This window comes from Zeugodacus cucurbitae, chromosome 3, assembly GCF_028554725.1.
Source record: "Zeugodacus cucurbitae isolate PBARC_wt_2022May chromosome 3, idZeuCucr1.2, whole genome shotgun sequence".
Classification (NCBI taxonomy): Eukaryota; Metazoa; Arthropoda; class Insecta; order Diptera; family Tephritidae; genus Zeugodacus; species Zeugodacus cucurbitae.
The window spans coordinates 12711390-12729729 of record NC_071668.1 but is presented as its reverse complement, the minus strand read 5'-3'; the positions used below and the strand labels follow the sequence as shown (position 1 = coordinate 12729729).

At 37.7% G+C, this 18340-nt stretch overlaps 2 protein-coding genes across 8 annotated transcripts in view; one reads left to right on the top strand and one right to left on the bottom strand.

The window, feature by feature from the left end:
- The window catches only part of Pxdn_0 (uncharacterized), a 39364-nt gene extending 31716 nt beyond the window's left edge, over positions 1–7648 (top strand). The window contains exons 2-12 of the mRNA XM_054227476.1: positions 1751–2304; positions 2368–2716; positions 2777–2891; positions 2955–3226; positions 3299–3574; positions 3636–3853; positions 3918–5296; positions 5357–5510; positions 5573–5981; positions 6506–6659; positions 6720–7648. Of these exons, the coding sequence (XP_054083451.1) occupies positions 1751–2304; positions 2368–2716; positions 2777–2891; positions 2955–3226; positions 3299–3574; positions 3636–3853; positions 3918–5296; positions 5357–5510; positions 5573–5981; positions 6506–6659; positions 6720–6956 (4117 nt within the window). The 3' untranslated portion in view covers positions 6957–7648. The remainder of the gene's footprint in view (positions 1–1750; positions 2305–2367; positions 2717–2776; positions 2892–2954; positions 3227–3298; positions 3575–3635; positions 3854–3917; positions 5297–5356; positions 5511–5572; positions 5982–6505; positions 6660–6719) is intronic.
- Positions 7649–10070: 2422 nt separating this feature from the next.
- LOC105219661 (dual 3',5'-cyclic-AMP and -GMP phosphodiesterase 11) overlaps positions 10071–18340 on the bottom strand; it is a 119906-nt gene continuing 111636 nt past the window's right edge. For 6 of the 7 annotated variants that reach the window (XM_054227474.1, XM_054227475.1, XM_054227470.1 and 3 more), the window contains 7 exons: positions 15067–15153; positions 14802–14969; positions 14343–14470; positions 14090–14278; positions 13809–14028; positions 13656–13739; positions 10071–13584 (listed from right to left, as the gene is read on the bottom strand). In XM_054227474.1, the coding sequence (XP_054083449.1) occupies positions 12358–13584; positions 13656–13739; positions 13809–14028; positions 14090–14278; positions 14343–14470; positions 14802–14969; positions 15067–15153 (2103 nt within the window). In that variant the 3' untranslated portion in view covers positions 10071–12357. The remainder of the gene's footprint in view (positions 13585–13655; positions 13740–13808; positions 14029–14089; positions 14279–14342; positions 14471–14801; positions 14970–15066; positions 15154–18340) is intronic. The other variant, XM_054227473.1, reaches the window with a different exon arrangement.

Sequence of the window (18340 nt, the reverse complement as noted above, 5' to 3'; positions counted from 1 at the left end):
CTTTGGACAGCGCATTAAATTACGACGCAATCGGCTGTTTGGTTACATGAAAATAGATAGATAATAGATGAAATTGTAGAAATGTGTTATTAAACATATTTTTTTAATAAAAAATATAATAAAAAATAGAAAAAACTAAAAAGTCTAAAATTAAATAATGGCAAACTAACGAATTTTTACGCTTTCTCAATTAAAAAAACTTAAGTTTATTACACTGAACATGCATTTTATGCACAATTAGCAAGAATTTGAACTTGTTCCCAATCGAACAAAAAATTGGTATAAAATTTAGAAACTGGTATAAAAATTTTAGTTAAAATAACAAGCATTTTCACCACTTTAGTTCGATATTTTTATGTGCTCTCACAATAAAATACTAAAGTCTACAACTTTGTTGCTGCTTTTGCATGCAAATTTTTGGCAACCGAGCACAACAACAACTAAAAGTCACGTCAAACTTTAGTTAAAGCAAGCTTATAATTACCAAATCGTTTTAAAACAACATTACTATGCAATTTCATTGTACACACCTCCAAAGCTCTTCAAACTATTATTACAACAAATCAAACAAACAAAGTCCCATCACAATACGAAATGAGCTGCTAAATATTAGTGCCTTCTAATGCATAATAGGCTGGCAATTTGCATGTCATTAAAAATTTGTTATACCCACCCACACGTCATTGCGGCTTTCCCGGATCTAAATTTAATATGAATTTCGAAATTTCCCACAAATTCTCGCACATAACACAGCCTGGCATTTATTAGTCAAAATTTGTGTTTAATTTTAGCTTGCCAGCAGCGAAAATGATTTATTTTTAACTCACATGCAATTTTTACAATTTCTAGCATGTGAGTTTTTATTGGGCAACAACAACAAATACAATCGACAAATGCCTAGGCTGTTGCTCATCTGCTTTCACAGCAACAAATTGCAAACAAACAATAAAAAATCATGAAAAGCGCGCGAGCAATTGCAACTGCACTATAGAGATGTACTGGAAATTAGCAAGATTACTAAGAATATATATATACATACATATGTATATATATATATATGGGTATTTATGTGTTTGTGTGCTTATAGTAAATGAGTTTGTTTGCGCAACTGGCAGGCTTTATATGATCAGCGGCACGTTTAACTGGTTGTTTGAAATCGAGAAAAAAAAATTGTTTGTACTCACAGCCGCCAGTGTAGATATTAAGGGTGTTTAGCATTTTTAAACACGAAAGCTTAGTATCAATCAAGCGAGAAAATTAAAAAAAAGCAATGAAAAATCGAAAATGTATGCACACGATGTTGTCGAAACCCGCCTGCTTTGCCTTTTGGCATTCCACTAATTAGCCTAAATACTGTTACGAAGCCGGATATCGGCATTCTTGGTGCCTACGTGCATAAAGTGTTGCTTGCGATATTTATAAGGTATCACTCGCTCTTGAGTAATTCGGTTGCAGATCGGACACAAAGAATCAAAAAATGCACGCTCAAGCCAAGCTTAGTTTTCTAAATCATTAGCCACTCCCTTTTTATATAATTTCATGCCCTTATGAAAGTCCATAATTCGACTGTCTGGAGAATTAGTGAACCTGAAGCTTGTACTCAGCAATTCTTTTAATTTTGTTCCAGACACTCATTAGTACAAAAAATTAAATCTACTAAAATCTCCTAAAAATATATAAATAACTTCTAGACTCAACAACACAAAAACAACATTATAATAATTTATACCTTTCTCCTTACTCATTCCAGTTGCCTCTTTGTGGTGACCACAGCACTGCGCATTCCCGACGACTTGCAGGCGAACTCTGAGGCTGCATTGCGCTTGGAGCGCGCACGCTCATTGCAACCCTGCAATCAAACAGACACCGAAATCTGCCCACCGAGCAAGTACCGCCAACCCACCGGCGAATGCAACAATGTCTCGCATCGCAAGTGGGGCGCACGTGGCGATATCTTGCTGCGCCTCCTTGCACCCGATTACGCTGACGGCATAAGTCAACCGCGCACGTCGACTGGCACACATGCGCTGCCCGATGCCGACAACGTTATCGAACAACTGCAAAATCATGTCGACGCCGAGCTGCGGCATCCACACATTACCGCTATGTTGCCCGCTTGGGGACAATTGCTCGCCAATGATATGTATGAGGTGAGTCAGTTGACCTCCAGCCCGAAGTGCTGTAATGAGAATGCGAACGTGAAGAATCCCGAAGAGCTGCAACAGTGTTATGTACGCCGTGGCGCCGATTGTAAGGAGTACAAACGCTCCGCGCCTGGTTTTGATGCGGATACATGCAACAAGCGTAAGTTGTTTATTACAACTCTTTGTAAAAATTTGAATTAAATACTTATCCTTCGTCATTCAGGTCAACGCGAGCAGATGAACGTCGCCTCGGCCTACATCGATGGCTCCGGTTTGTATGGCGCCACCTTGAAGGATATGCAGGATCTGCGCACCTACATTAGTGGTGGCGTTAAGGTTGAATCATGCAAATACTGTCAGTTGAACAGCGCTTCGGGTGCGCTGCATCGCGCGCTCTTGCAAGAGCACAACAACATCGGCGAGCAGTTGGCGCATTTGAATCCCGATTGGTCCGAGGAGGATGTGTTCTTTGAGACGCGTCGCATTGTTACCGCACAAATCCAGCACATCACCTACAGCGAATTCTTGCCCATGGTGTTGGGTCAGGAGACAACCGCCAAGGAGGGTCTGAAGTGAGTAACCATTTACTGCTATTTATTTCAATTGTCTAATTTCTACCTCCTCTCATGCAGACTCACCGCCGAAAAGCACTCATCGAACTACTCGAGCACCAATCGTGCTGGCATCTATAATGAGGTCGCCAATGGCGCTTTCCCCTCATTCCTCACCATGTATCCACCAGAGATGGTTAGTATTAGAAGACTCTTGTTCGTCTTTATGTCGTTAAACCGCCTTTATATTTTCACATAGATCTCGCACTCCATGTCTGCTTCTCAACTACTCTCGGTCGCTGCGCTGCAAAAGTCGCTGATTCCTGTTAATAAGAATGCGGAAGGTTGGACCGAACTGGCTTTGGCCATCCATCGTGGTCGCGATCATGGCATACCTTCTTACCGCCACGCCTTGGACTTGTGTCAGGAGCAGTACTCAGGCGCAGATTCAGCTAATATTACCTTTGAGTCTTTGGCCAAAATCTCGAATATACCCGAGGAACACATTACCAGTTTGAGGGATATTTACCAGTGAGTAAATACGGATTTTCCTCTTGATCATAATTATTTAACTAAAATCCCGTGTATTCTTCTCAACTTTAGAAACGCCGATGATGTTGATTTGTTGGTCGGTGCTCTGCTTGAAGATCCCGCCGTGGGCGCGATTTTCGGTCCCACTATCACCTGCTTGCTTACACGTCAATTCGAATTGCTGAAGAAGTCCGATCGTTTCTGGTATGAAAATGATATTCCTCCATCCTCCTTCACTTTGGAGCAACTGCAGAGCATACGTCGTACCACATTGGCTGGTATACTTTGCGATTCCAATCAGGTCGAAAAGGTGCAATCAAAGGCATTCATACGCGAGGATAACTTTTTGTAGGTTTCAAGTGATTCACTGAATTATCGCCATTCTCTAACTTAATATTCCACTTAACAGGAACTCCGAACTTGATTGCGAACAAATCTCGTCATTAGATTTGCGTCCTTGGCAAAACAAGCAAGAAGAAGATGAGCTACATGAACATGTCGAAATGGAACCGGAAGTTAAAGAGGCCATAAGCGAAATCAATATTGAGTTATTGGAGGCTGCCGTAGAACGCGCCAAGGTGGAACTGGAGGAACGCAAGCGTTTCGAATACGAATCTTGGTTGTCACGTGAGTAACAGCAAGATATCTCATAAATACCTACAGCACCTAAAGAAATATTTTCTATTTACAGAGGGTGGCATTAGCGCCAAATCTGGCGACGGCGTCGCGGCATCCTTCAGCAAGGCCAACCGCAATGCGCTCGCTCTGGCCAACTCATCGCTCATGTTTGAGTTGACTTCCAATGAGATCCTGAATACCTTGAACTCCATTAATCGTCGCAAACGTCAAGCCTTCGATAGCAACTTCAATCGCAATGAACTATCAGAGACTCTTCAAACTATTGATATAAATGCTATACTTGGTGGCTCAACCCAACAGGTCAATACCGAATGCGATGATCCACCAATTGCTTGTGATACCTCATCGCCCTTCCGTACCATCACCGGTTACTGTAATAACTTACGCAATCCCAACTGGGGTAAATCGTTGACCACTTTCTCACGTCTCTTGCCGTCACAATACGACGATGGTATCTCGAAGGTGCGATTGCTCTCGGTCAACGGCAGTCCTTTGCCAAACCCACGTACCGTTTCGACCGTCATTCACCCGGATATCTCCAACTTGCATACACGTTACTCTCTCATGGTGATGCAGTTCGCACAGTTCCTCGATCACGATCTGACTATGACACCAATCCACAAAGGTTTCCACGAATCCATTCCCAGCTGCCGTCGTTGCAATTCCGCACAAACCGTACATCCCGAATGTAATCCCTTCCCAGTGCCACCCGGCGACTATTTCTTCCCCGAAGTAAATGTGACAAGCGGTGAACGTTTCTGCTTCCCTTCGATGAGATCATTGCCTGGCCAGTTGGCGTTGGGTCCACGTGAACAGATCAATCAAAATTCTCACTTCTTGGATGCCTCTATGGTTTATGGTGAAAATCATTGTGTCGTAAATAAATTGCGCGGCTTCGGTGGTCGCATGAACTCCACAATCCGCTCATTCGGTAAGGAACTACTGCCACAATCCAATTCTCATCCCGAATGTAAGTCACGCAACAACCTCTGCTTCATTGCTGGCGATGATCGCGCTTCTGAGCAGCCAGGTCTCACTGCCATCCACACGATATTCATGCGTGAACACAATCGCATTGTCGAGGGTCTACGTGGTGTGAACCCCCACTGGAACAGCGATCAATTGTTCCATCATGCGCGTCGCATACTCACCGCCGAATGGCAACATATGGTCTTCAATGAATTCTTACCACGTGTGCTCAGTTGGAACGCTGTGAATTTGTATGGTCTGAAATTGCTGCCTCAAGGCTACTACAAGGACTACAATCCTTCATGCAGTCCAATCATCTTCAACGAATTCGCTGCGGCCGCTTTCCGTATTGGACACTCCCTGTTGCGTCCACATATTCCACGCTTAAGTGTCAACCACCAACCCGTCGACCCACCATTGCTGTTGCGTGATGGTTTCTTCCGTATGGATGCTATACTACAGGTAAGATACCAGGATATGAATGTAAAGGAACAAATACTTAGTGTCTATATTCACTAACAGCCCGGCATCATTGACGAGATCTCGCGTGGTTTAGTCGCTACACCTATGGAAACTTTGGATCAGTTCATCACCGGTGAGGTAACCAATCATTTGTTCGAGGACCGTAAGATTCCATTCTCCGGCATTGATCTTATCGCACTCAACATTCAAAGAGGTAAGCAACCGATGCGTAAGTCTTTCAACAAACTATAATCAAAATCCCTTTCATTCATTCAGCACGTGATCACGGTATTCCCGGCTATAACAACTACCGTGCTCTCTGCAACTTGAAACGCGCCACCACCTGGAGCGATCTCAGTCGCGAAATGCCAAACGAAGTCATTAACCGTTTCAAGAAAATCTATGCTTCCGTCGACGATATAGATCTATTCCCTGGCGCCATGACTGAACGTCCATTGCAAGGTGGCTTGGTCGGTCCAACATTGGCTTGTATTATTGGTATACAGTTCCGTCAACTGCGTAAATGCGATCGTTTCTGGTATGAGAACGCCAATCCCGAGGTGCGCTTCACAGAAGCACAACTGGCTGAAATTCGTAAAGTCACATTGGCTAAGGTGATTTGCGAGAACTTGGAGATTCCTGGAGATATACAACGTGCTGCTTTCGATTTGCCCAGCAATTTCCTGTGAGTAGAAAGCTTTGTTGGGATGTTATTTAATGAGAGTAGTTCTCAAAATTGCGGAGAATCAAATACGTAATCATTCAGCTTAAATTAATGAATATTAAATGTTTAGATTCATGTTGCTAGCAACATTGTTGGGGGTTGTACTAACATGTTTAGATATATTGCCAACGAATGGTTGTACATTTATAGTGCACCAAATGTTGTAATTAAAAGCTGCTGGCAACATTGCGGACACATTTATGTTTAAATGTTAAATACATGTTGTTACATACTTAAATGTTTAGATACATGTTGTTGGCAACATTACTTTATATTTCTATTTTTTTACTGCTTTTTGAACATAAACTGTATATTTGATAAATACTTGGCTTAAATTTTCTTTTTTATACACACATCAATGGTGTTGAGCAATATATTTTATGATAGTAATGAAGCCGGCATTTATAGTTTTAGACAGACAGACTAAATATATTAATTTTGAAGCGTAAATAATCATTTTTAAATTTTCTTACTTTTTCTTCCAGCAACCCACGTGTACCCTGCTCTTCAATGCCACAAATTGATTTGAGTCAATGGCGTGAAAACGTACAAGGTTGCCAGATTGGCAACAGACATGTGCGTGTCGGCGAATCGGCATTCCCCTCGCCCTGTACCAGCTGTGTGTGCTCCACCGAAGGGGTAAATATACACGCTTCTTGAATATTTTCAGCAGCAACTTATCTTGTATCTTACTTACAGCCACAATGTGCCTCGCTACGCATCACCGACTGCGGCCAACTGATCCGCCAATGGCCCAAAGAAGCCATTCTACGCGACGAAGTCTGTAACTCACAGTGTGGCATCTACTTGAATGGCAATGGCAACTTTGCGCAGGCGCGCCAGGCCTCCGTGCAGGCACCAGTGCGCGTGCAACGCTCTCGCCCACAGAACATCTTCAAATTCCCCGATCTAACGCCATTCATTGCTTCCTTGTAGATGTAGATAGACAACAGAAGCCCCGAAAGCATTAACTAACTTATATACGTAGAAACGGAACGAAAGTTGCGATGAAGGCAAGCAAATGAATGACAACGCAGCTGAGCGCAGCTATTTGTTAATAATTAATAATAAAGTAATTATGAAGTTAGCAACAAAAGGGAAAATAGTAACAAAATGAAGTGTGTAAACACTGAAGAACGCCGCTCTCAGTGCAAGAGCGCAACGCCAACAGCCAATAACTAATTAAATTTAATTGTAAATAATCCTAATGAGACCTTACTACCACTATACCCACATATGTACATATATTTGACAGCACTCAGTGGCCTTACGTCTACTTTTGGCATGCACTGTAGTGTGTTAATATATGCAAAGTATAGTTTTCTATGCTCCCCACAAAGAGCGGGGGTATAGTGAATCTATCGTAAAATGATTTTAAATGTTTGCTTGTAACATAAAATTAAGTGAAATGGAAGTAGAAACCTCAAAGACTTAAGTACTTCTAGCTTTTAATAATGTAATACATAAGTAAGTGTAAAAACAATTATTATGTATTCTCCTCACACTGCTTTTGTGTCTTCCACTATGCATATACTATGTACAATACAGTTCTCTTCAATTTCATATGTATAAAGCTCAACTGCCTAAAACTATGCTACGACATAATAGAAATAATATATATAGAAATGTCTATATCTCTCTTTCACTATCCCTCATTCTGTCTTTATTTAACAAAATACTATTTTCTTCTTCTTCTTATCTTTTAGTTACATTTCGTTCTACACAAAGTTTTGTAAAATTTCTTTTATTCCTGCACGATATTTATTTTGCCTGTGTAGTTTATCGAACGACTTTATTATATTTACGTTCTTTACCATTAATTTCGTTCTTAGACAACTGCTAAAAGATGTTGTACGAAAACTTATTTAGCTTACGATTTTTTGTAATATTTTTTGAATACATTTTATAAAGAAATATACTTAAATATACTACAATATATATACAAACTAATACAAATTTGTCTAATTTTATTCGGGGTTATGTAGGGTGGAAACTAGATTTTCTTAGAGAGTTCACAATTCAACCAAAAATTCAAAAATAATAAGCATAAGAGCTCGATAAGATCAGTGTTTTCGCGCTTTGCACAAAATGCCTGTGATTTTGCTAATTTCTATAAAACTTAATTTAAGTTGGATACGCTAGTTGCTTAGCTGTTAAAATTCCCTTTCATATGACACCAATATCATCAAAATCGGTTCGCATTTATCGAAGTTATGAGCATTTAAAGAGTTTTGGTTCTCCACACGGAAGCTCTGCTTTGGGCTCTGCTCAGGTGGACAGCGCAGTTTTACTCTGATTTTTGCAAATTTCACGATTTGTACTAGGCGTCCAGAAATGTACAGCAGGTGGATGCCGGAAAAAATTGCCTGGTACATGTAGATATGTATGCCAGCTGATATAATATATATGTGCGTACGCATGTACGCGGCAGGTGGGTGTCTGTATGTATGCATATATATGTACATATGGGACAACGGATGTACGTCCGGTAACGGATATGGGCATGACGGAAGTGTATAAACCGGAACCGGAAATCCACCGGGCGCCAATCTAAACCGGATGTGGCTCGCCTGGACCGGAAGTTGAACTCAATGCAACTTCCGGTTTCTGTACTTCCGGTTCCGGCGGATGACATCCGGTTTAAGTTGGTGGGAGATGGATTTCCGGTTCCGGTACCTGCACTTCCGTCATGCCCATATCCGTTGACCCATATGTACATATATATGCATACATACCGACACCCACCTGCCGCTTACATACGTACGCACATATATATTATATCAGCTGGCATACATATCTACATGTACCAGGCATTTTTTTCCGGCATCCACCTGCTGCACGTTTCTGGGCGCCTAGTACAAATCGGCAATTTGGAACTTTGCAAAAATCACATTGTTTAAAACTGCGCTGTCCACCAGAGCAGAGAGCAGAGCAGAGCTTCAGTGTGGAGGACCAAAACTCTTTAAATGCTCATAACTTCGATAAATCCGAACCGATTTTGATGATATTGGTGTCATATGAAAGGAAATTTTCACAGCTATTCAATGCAATGTAGAGTATAATGCAACAATAAAACTGGAAATAGAAAACATCAGTTATGTTCATAGCATATCCACACAAGAACACAAAATCTGTTTTTTTTACATGTAACACAGAAAATAAAACAAATGTATGTATTTAAAGTGGTAGGTTTTGCAATAAAAGTTTCATTTTATTTTTATTTATTTTTTTTGTTTTGTTTTAACGTTTTGCGCTATTCTCTATAACTGTTTCCACGTTGCACTCTATAGTTGGCAAACACACTAAATAAATTAATAATTTACATATATTTAATTTTTATTTTATTTTTTGTGTAACTTCATTGCTATTCCATAGATTTTTGCTTAATAATTCAGTGAAATTTCACGAAAAGAGTTAAAAATAATACACACATACATGAAAACGTAGAGTTTCTCTTGCAGTTGAAATGTTTACATACATACAGCTACAGCTTTGAATTAATTTGTGGTGCTTATATAATTTTACAGCTAAGTATGTTTTCGTTTTAATGCTAGTGTAATTTCTACACACAAATATGTTATATTTATAAGCAGAGGGTTTACATTATTTATTTATTTATTTTGAATGCGCAGTGCAGAAAATTTGCTTGATTTTGCTTATATTTTTGCAAAAAAAAAAATATTATTTTATCTGATAAATTTAATAAATAAGATTTTTTTTTATTTTTAGCAGCTTTCCCAAATTTTTTAATACACAATTAATTGATTTAAAATATAAATTCAAAAAAATAAAAATAAAATAAAATTTAATCTTTCATTATTATAAATTTAAAAAAATTTTAATAATTAAAATTTATTTTTATTTTATTTTATAATTTAAATACATTTTTTTTATTTATTTTATTAAAATAAAAATTAAAATAAAAATAAATAAAAAAAATTTATTTTTTTTAATTAAAAAAATTTATTTTTATTTTATTTTATAATTTAAATAAATTATTTTTTCATTTAATTTTTTTATAATTATTATTAAAATAAATATTTTTTCCTCTTTATTTTTACTTTTTTTAAGTTTTCATCGATATTTCCAAACACTTCGCTACCTTTTTGTTACTTAATTTATTAATTTTTTATTTAACAATTCCTGTTCATGACTCTTTAAATCCTTTATACAATTCTTTTAATTTAAAAATTAATCAATTCACTTTGTAGCAATTTCAAGCGCTTCTACTTGGGAGGGACTTGGGAATAGCAGTTGTTGTACAACTACATATGATTACAATAAATTTATTTTTATTATTTTTTTTTTTCTTTTGCGCCTTGTTTTGAATACGTTTTTATGCTAATCAACATTCTGCTGAGAACTACAAACACATATACATACATACACATAAGAGCGCATGCATTTTTATGTTTTTTTGTTTAAATATTTCATTCCCACTTACAGCTAAATACATTTTATTTTCATTTTTAAATTAATTATTATATTTTTTTGCATTTTCAAATGAAATGTTTATTTATTAATGGTAATTAAATTCGAACTTGTGAAAATATAGGATTTCTTGCTGTTTTATGTTTAACTATTTATGTATGTATGTGTCTGATTTGTGTTAAATATTTACAGTACTCGTGTGTGTGGGTGTGCGTATATGCTAGCGCAGTAGCACAACACTTATCAATTAAATCACTAGTTGACTTCTACTATTTTAGCAATGAGAGTTGTTTAGCAAAGTGCTTAGAAATTTATTTTTTTATTTCTTAACAATTTTTGCTTGCAATAAGCAAATAAATAATTTTTTATTATTTTTTTATATTTTCAACTGCAACTCCACTTTCTCATTTAATTTACTTCAACTTAAGTTTAGCGGTTTATTTTAACTTGCTCTTAAACTATTTGTTTCATCGTATATTTATAATTTTTGGTAAACAAAACTCAACTAACACTAAGACAATGCTACAAATTGAACTAGTATGCGTAAATACTACATATGTTTTCAAGAGTTTCTTATGCTGCTTTATACACAACTAATACAATATCGCTATACATATACAGACACACTAATGACGTAAGAAAAACAGACAAACAGACAAACATAAAAAATCAATTTATACACATTCAGATACATATCACTATTGAGACATAGCAGAAAATTAGAGTAAAGGAAATATATATATATATATATATATATATATATATATATATAGTATATACAAAAAATCATCAATCAACGTTAAGTTTCTAATAACTGTACACACATAGTGTAGGAAGTTGGCTAATTAATTGCAGCTAATTTCATTTAGTATTTGCTTTTTTTCTGCTGCTTCAGTATGCACTTTTATAATTTATTATTTTTTTTATGTGGAGAATACAGAGTTTGCTCCACTGTTCGGTGCTTGCTAGATATTTTGTATTTTGTTTAATATTTAGATTTTTGTTGCTTATTATAGTGCTAAGAATGAAGCTGACTACTCATGTTTATTTAATCTTACGCCTGATACTCGCTTCTATGGTAGACTTTATTTGGAGACTTTTCAAAAAATCAAAGAAATACTATTTTTAATATGCTTTAATGTTGAAAACTAAAATTCTGATTTCAGTTTATGGAAATATTTTTTATAATTTTAAATAAAATATAAATATTTGTATACTTTATCAGAAAAGAGGTATTTTTTCAAAAAAAATATTATTTAAAAAACAGTAAATTAATTTTGAAAATTAAAAAAAAAAAATTTAAATATTAACTCTTCTTCAAAATATTATTTTTGAACCATAAAATATAAAATATTTTAAGTTTTCAATTAGTTTAAGCAAAAATAAATAGTTAAAGTTAGTATTTGCTTGTCTGTAAGTTGCCTTATATACAAATAGACACTGCAAAACCATCAGAACAGTCTTACAAAACACCCTTATAAATGTTCACAAACTCTTTTCAGCATTAAACAACATGGCTTTTAACAGTTATTTAGACTCACTAAATCAATATGAGCAGCAAAAAACTGAGAAATGTCGACGAATTCTAACTCAAGACCCCTTTGCAAACTCCAAACAGCAGCGCACATAGATTCACAAAACACTCAAACGAAGACTGAAACAACTGCAATACAGTTAGCAAATACCGTTAGTCAAAAATTTACTTATAATTAGCATATTTGCCTTCCTGTTGAACTGTAAGCGCAGGCATTTGAGCCACAAATGGCCGCACTCACCGCGCTCTCACTACAATTATATGCACTTGAAGCCATGACCAGCGCATACACTTACATCTGTATGTACATACTAAATACATAACCACACTAATTGCAACAAAGCTTTCGCACTCGCACTTCGCTTAAACGCTTCATTTATCACATGCGCTTGTCGCCGTCACCGCTGCTGCTGTTGTTGTTGTGGCCGCCGTCGGCGAGACGACGAGCGTGGGTACATCGCTGGCGGCGAAGTGGATGACATGACCATTTGGTGTGAAGGCGATGCCATTCGGTGTGCCAGCCTTGCCAGCATTTGCCTGCAGCAGCGCATCACCGGCGCCATTGCCACCACTCGCGAGATATTGCAAGCTGTCAATGTTGCCCAGTTTACCGACAATTTTCGGTATCCGATCACTTTCGGCGCCGCTCGAGGTGTTGCCAGTGCCGATGGCGCCGTTTCCAGTGTGTGACGCATGTTGATTGCTGTGGTGGTGGTGGTGATGATGATGATGATGCCGATGGTGGTGGTGGTTATGTTGGTGGTGATGATGGTGTTGCGGAGTAGCCTGGCTCTCACTGTGATTTTGTTGACCAGCCGCAGTGCTCGTCACACCACAGCCGCTCATGGCGGGCGCGCTGCGACTGTAGTAACCGCAGTTGCCGCCGCCGTTTTGTGTATTCAATTGTTGTTGTTGTTGTTGCTGCAACTCTTTGGTGCACTTGAGCGACGAGGCCTTGCGCATATTGCTGCTGCAGCGTATATAGTCACAGCTGCGACAGCAGTTGCGTGCCGCCGACTTGAGTGTGCGCTGATTAAGATTATTCAAATTTGCCGCAATCAGTTTCGCCTGTGTCGTCTTGATCGGCGACGTGGGTAGACTCTCATCTTCGCCGGTCGGCGGTGGTGTGCTCAAACGACTCGAGCCGGATGAGAAACAGCCGTTGGAATGACGTGCCGCCTCCACATCGGAGTCATCGTCGTCCGCTTCGATGGCCGCCTCCTCCTCCTCGGCGCACAGATGTACGTCCTCCTCGTCATTATCATCGTCATCGTTGTTGCATTTATCGATTTCTTGTGGATTTTTGCCATCACTTTGCTCGTCGATATCACACTCAGCGCCTGTGGATATGCCATCGTCGGCATTGCTGTCGCAGTTCGTTATGTTTGTCGTGCCGTTCTCGTCAGTCAGATCATCAGTGCGTCCATCCGAAATGCAACCATTCTGCTTGATCGTGTCGGCGCAGCCATTTGTGTTGTTGGCAATTGCATTCTTTTCTTCTTTCTTTTGTACTTGTTGCGCCAGATCGATCCAATGCTCGCGATTCTCGCGCACACCCTCGACCAGTGGCTCCAGTTTGTCGGAGAGATTGGCAAAAGCCTGGTTGGGAGAGGAGAAAACGGTATTTTTTTGTTATTGTTCACAACTTTATTGAAATGCAGGAAACTCACCTCGTAAATTGGCAAGCATATGGATTCAATAAAGTTGACTTGCATCATTGGTAATTCATCTTCCTTCTCGCGATTCATGATATCCTGTAAAAAAAGTAAGATTCATGAATGAACACTAATTTACTTATATAGTTAATTCCAAAGTATACTTACAATGGGCATTATATTCAATTCCTGCTTCTCCATATCGCCCTGTTCGAAGAACTCCGAACTCACCAAATCGGCTACACGCTTCTCAATCTCCCACGGCTTCGTAATAGCCGACAAATCACAGACAGTCATGCTCATAGCACGCAATAAAGCACGCGGCTCATCAGCCTCCCAATAGCTGAGGGGCTGTTCCTTCACAGATTCCAAGAAGGGACCACGTTTTCTAAAAAGAAAAAGATATTATATAACGATATCTAAAAAGTCTCAAGTGACTGGCTACTCACCTAAAATACACCGCCAAATCCGTCGATAATATGGCATCCTCCAGCACGCGTATAACGCGACAATAATCATCTGATGACAAATTTGCCAGTATCTGATTGCCAGGGCTATTCAAAATCATCAAACACTGATCGAAATGATGATGTTCCATAGTGGAGGTCGAATACAGTTGAGCCAATGGTGAAGAGGCTCTATAAAGATATTAAATTACAGTTAGGGTGACCATTTTAAAGAATTTATACCAAAAGCACTTACTTAATCTGGAAGGAGTTGTTAGTCCCCCGATGATCCAAATCGTGACACAAGCAACCAATAATCAATGCCAAACACTCGATCTCACCGAAAATCTTCCACCATTGCGTCGCCTGTCCATTATGGGAAATCTTTGATTAATCAATCAAAAGCAAAAAATAAACTTTGGCAATTCCAACAAAAAATTGTAGAAACTAAAGAACTACATAATTTTAAAAGTAAGATTGATTTCGTGAAGCGAGAAAAATTGCATGCGAGAAATTTATTTGTGTGGAGGGGAATGTTTAAGCTGAAGCTAAATTATGTTTGTAAGCTCTTGCAAAATGATTTTTAAAACCCAAAAAATTTTGAAAAAAGCAAATAAATTAGAAACTTTACAGCAACAAAATATAAAAAGTAAAATAAAACTAAGCCTTTGCCAATTTCATATTCACCATTTAAAAAAAATTTCATCATACATACCGTTAGTATGGCGAACATCATTTGTGCCACATTGAAGGCGTGTCGCCAATTATGATAAGTAACATTGCGATAATTCTTCTTAACGCTCAATAGCCAACGGCAAAGCACCTCGTAGTCGATGTGAAAACGCTCAACAAAGTCCAGATCGAGGAACATGCGAAGGCAGGCCTGGGAATGTAATAAAAAAATATATTATAGTAAATAAAATGTTAATTTATTATTAGAAAAATGTTGAGTCTTCTATGGTATTATTTCAGGTGCTTACCTTCAATGTATCATCATCCTCGAAGTGTATATCATCAAACCGGAAATCATGTAACCGGAAATGCGCAGCTGATGGCACGCGCAGACGCTGCAATGAAATAAAAGAGATATTATTAGATGGTGCTGGAATTAAATTCGAAATTTGTGAGGCCGTTCGGATTCTCTATTACAAATTATATAAGTTTCAGGAGCATCGTTCTACCAAAGCATTGATAAGAGTGGCCACCGTTGGGACCTTATACGACTTATGATTTCCATTTATTTAGAAGGACATGTTCAAATTGGAGTTTAGAGGCAACAGAAGTCTTGGAAGAGTAACCAAGAGTGGTCTCTTAATGTCTATTAGCCGAACTCGAGCACTTCCAGATATTTTTTGGTCGTCTTTGCTACAGAAGAGGAGTTCTCTCGTTTTTTTTCACACACATCCAACGTCAACATTCTTCTTGAATGGTTAGTCCAGCCGAGTCCACTACAGCGCGCCATTTATTCCTCGTTTTGGCAGTTTAGCGCCAATTGGTAATGTCAAGTGAAGCCAGGTCCTTCTCCACCTAGTCCTTCAAACGGAGTGGAGGTCTCGCTCTTCCTCGGCTTCCACCAGCGGGTACTGCATCGAACACTTTCAGAGCTATGGTGCTTTCGTCCATTCGGACAACATGACCTCGCCAGCGTAGCCGCTGTCTTTTTATTCGCTAAACTACATAACACATACAGCTCATAATTCCATCGTCTGCCGTTGCCAATGTTTAAAGGACAGTAAATCTACAGCAAAAACCTTCCTCTCGAAAATTAATAGTGCCGTCTCAACGGATGTTACATCGTCCAAGCTTCTACACCATAAAGTAGGATAGGAATGATGAGGGACTTCTAGAGTTTGGCATTTGTTCGTCGAGAGCGGACTTTACTTTTCAATTGTCTACCACTTAACGGAAATTAGTTTAGTCAAAAACAACCAAAAATCCCAAAAACAACACTATGTTCTTCATTTTATTGCCTTCACATTGCGCAACAAGCACTAATACTACTAAAAATCCAATAAGGAAATGGATAAGCTTGACAATAATGACTTCGTTTGCATATTTATTGAAGTTTTAGCGACCCAGAGGCTATTAACTACACGCACAATGCTCGCATTTAAAGTGAAATTGTCAGACGAAAAGCCACAAACTTTTAATTGTAGTTGTAAACATAACCGCATTTGAAATATGTAGAGCACAATTACAAACATAAATGTGTACTAGGCACTAGACAGCTCTTAAAGGGCGATGAGAGAAGTAAGAAAGTAAGAATTAGTGTAACAGTTAAAGAAAACCCAACAACTATATATTATTTCATAATTATTTCACACAAATGTATATACATACTCCAATACCAGGTCTTTCCAGTCTTATGCTCTCGCTCTTATCAAATAACGTGCGCTCATTTATCTATACTCAGCGCGAATTTCGTTTGCCACAGCTGCCTGGCTACTAAGAAATCCTTAAGTGGCACGTTTTTGTGTGCCAACAACAAGTCAGTCAATCAATTATGTTTATGCTTAAATGGCTTCCTTTTTACGACTTCGCTTTTGTTCATTTCTGGCTTTAGTGTTACTATGTGCGTGTTAGTTGGCAGTTTCTATTATTTTTGGTAATTAAAATGATAGTTATGATTCCCTAGATACATGTCCTTTTAAGCTAATTGCGTTTATAACGAGCTCATATACATTCATTTGTTGCTAAATGACGCTCGTTAATACTACTACAGAAATGGAATGTTAGCGAATGACTTTAATAGTAATTAGGAAATTTGGCCAAAAGGTGGAGAACACAAAACTTATTCAAGATTTAAATAAGAAAGAAATTTCTTCTATGGAAGAACCTCTTTGCTAGAAGCTTTGATATTACCAAGTAGAATTTGACTAAAGAACCTTCTTAGGCGAATATTTTAGATGAGTTTTTTGAGAGTGTGAGTACTCATTAGAAAGTATTGGATTTAAGTCCTCGTTGAGGTAGATATATTATATATTTATAACAGCAATAAAACTCGGGTAATCTTCAATTTGACGAATAAATTTTTTGTCACGAAATGCTTCTTTAATCTCAAATCTACTGGACCCTCTATTACTACGGTATGTGTATATATTTATGTAACCCTTTCACAATAGTTACTCTTCCATTTAGAATCATTTTATTTGACCTTGGTTTTAAGTCTTCAAAATATGTATAGTCGCTTAACTGTATGCTAATAATACTTTTATTTCATAAATGTTGCCTACATTTAGGCGAATATATAAATTTGGAAGATTGTGTTAACATTACCTTCTATTGGAATATGATATATAGAAAACTTGATTCACAATTTGATATATCTTCTTAAAATTTTTAAACAGCTTGAATAATTTTATCTTTTTACCGTATACTCAAGAGCAAAATAGAGCAAACTTACGGTAATGCATATATAAAGACTTTCAACGACAGAAAATATTGAAAAGTTCTAAGGAATGTTACTATATAGGTTAGATCTGAACTGGAACCAGGTCATTTGGATTAAGAAACCTTAAAGTGTTTCTCTTTTTAATTTATAGGGTTCATATTATAACACGCTATACATTTTTCCGAAGTTGGACTAAGTTTTAGAAAATTTTCTTTAACCTTATATGAACATTTCTACTAATTCATACTCACAATACAAAAAAGTGAACATCAATTGGATTCACTAACAACAACTGACTCAAAAATAAATACATTTCCATTTATTTCGACCACAAAATCATTTCACATAAATTTAATTTGAATCTTCATCCAAAAGACCGCATGCAAATGTCAACAAACCGCAACAAGATGATTACAAATGCCAAAGGAATACAAAATATTCGAACACAAATTTGCAAATACAGTGCTGTGCATATATACAAAGCACACATATGTATATATTGACCAATACACTTGTGGACCGCATGCAAATATGCATTTGTGCTTCAATCAAATATGGTTATTGAGGTCAAATTGGATATGTCTTGTACACAGCAACATGACATGCACATAACATAACATCTTCCGAGTAAGCGTTTGACAAAAGAGCGAATGAGCTGTGCATTGAAATGCAATTACAAGCACATACATACACATACTACACAGATACCCGTCGTAAATGGGTACACGTGTCAGTTGCAGTAAGCATGTGTCATGCAGCAACAATAAATTATAATGCACTAGCTGGAAATTGTCAGAGATAAAATTAATTGCCAACGCTTTGGCAGCTGACTAAGCAATTTGCCGCAAAACAGAATTGACAAG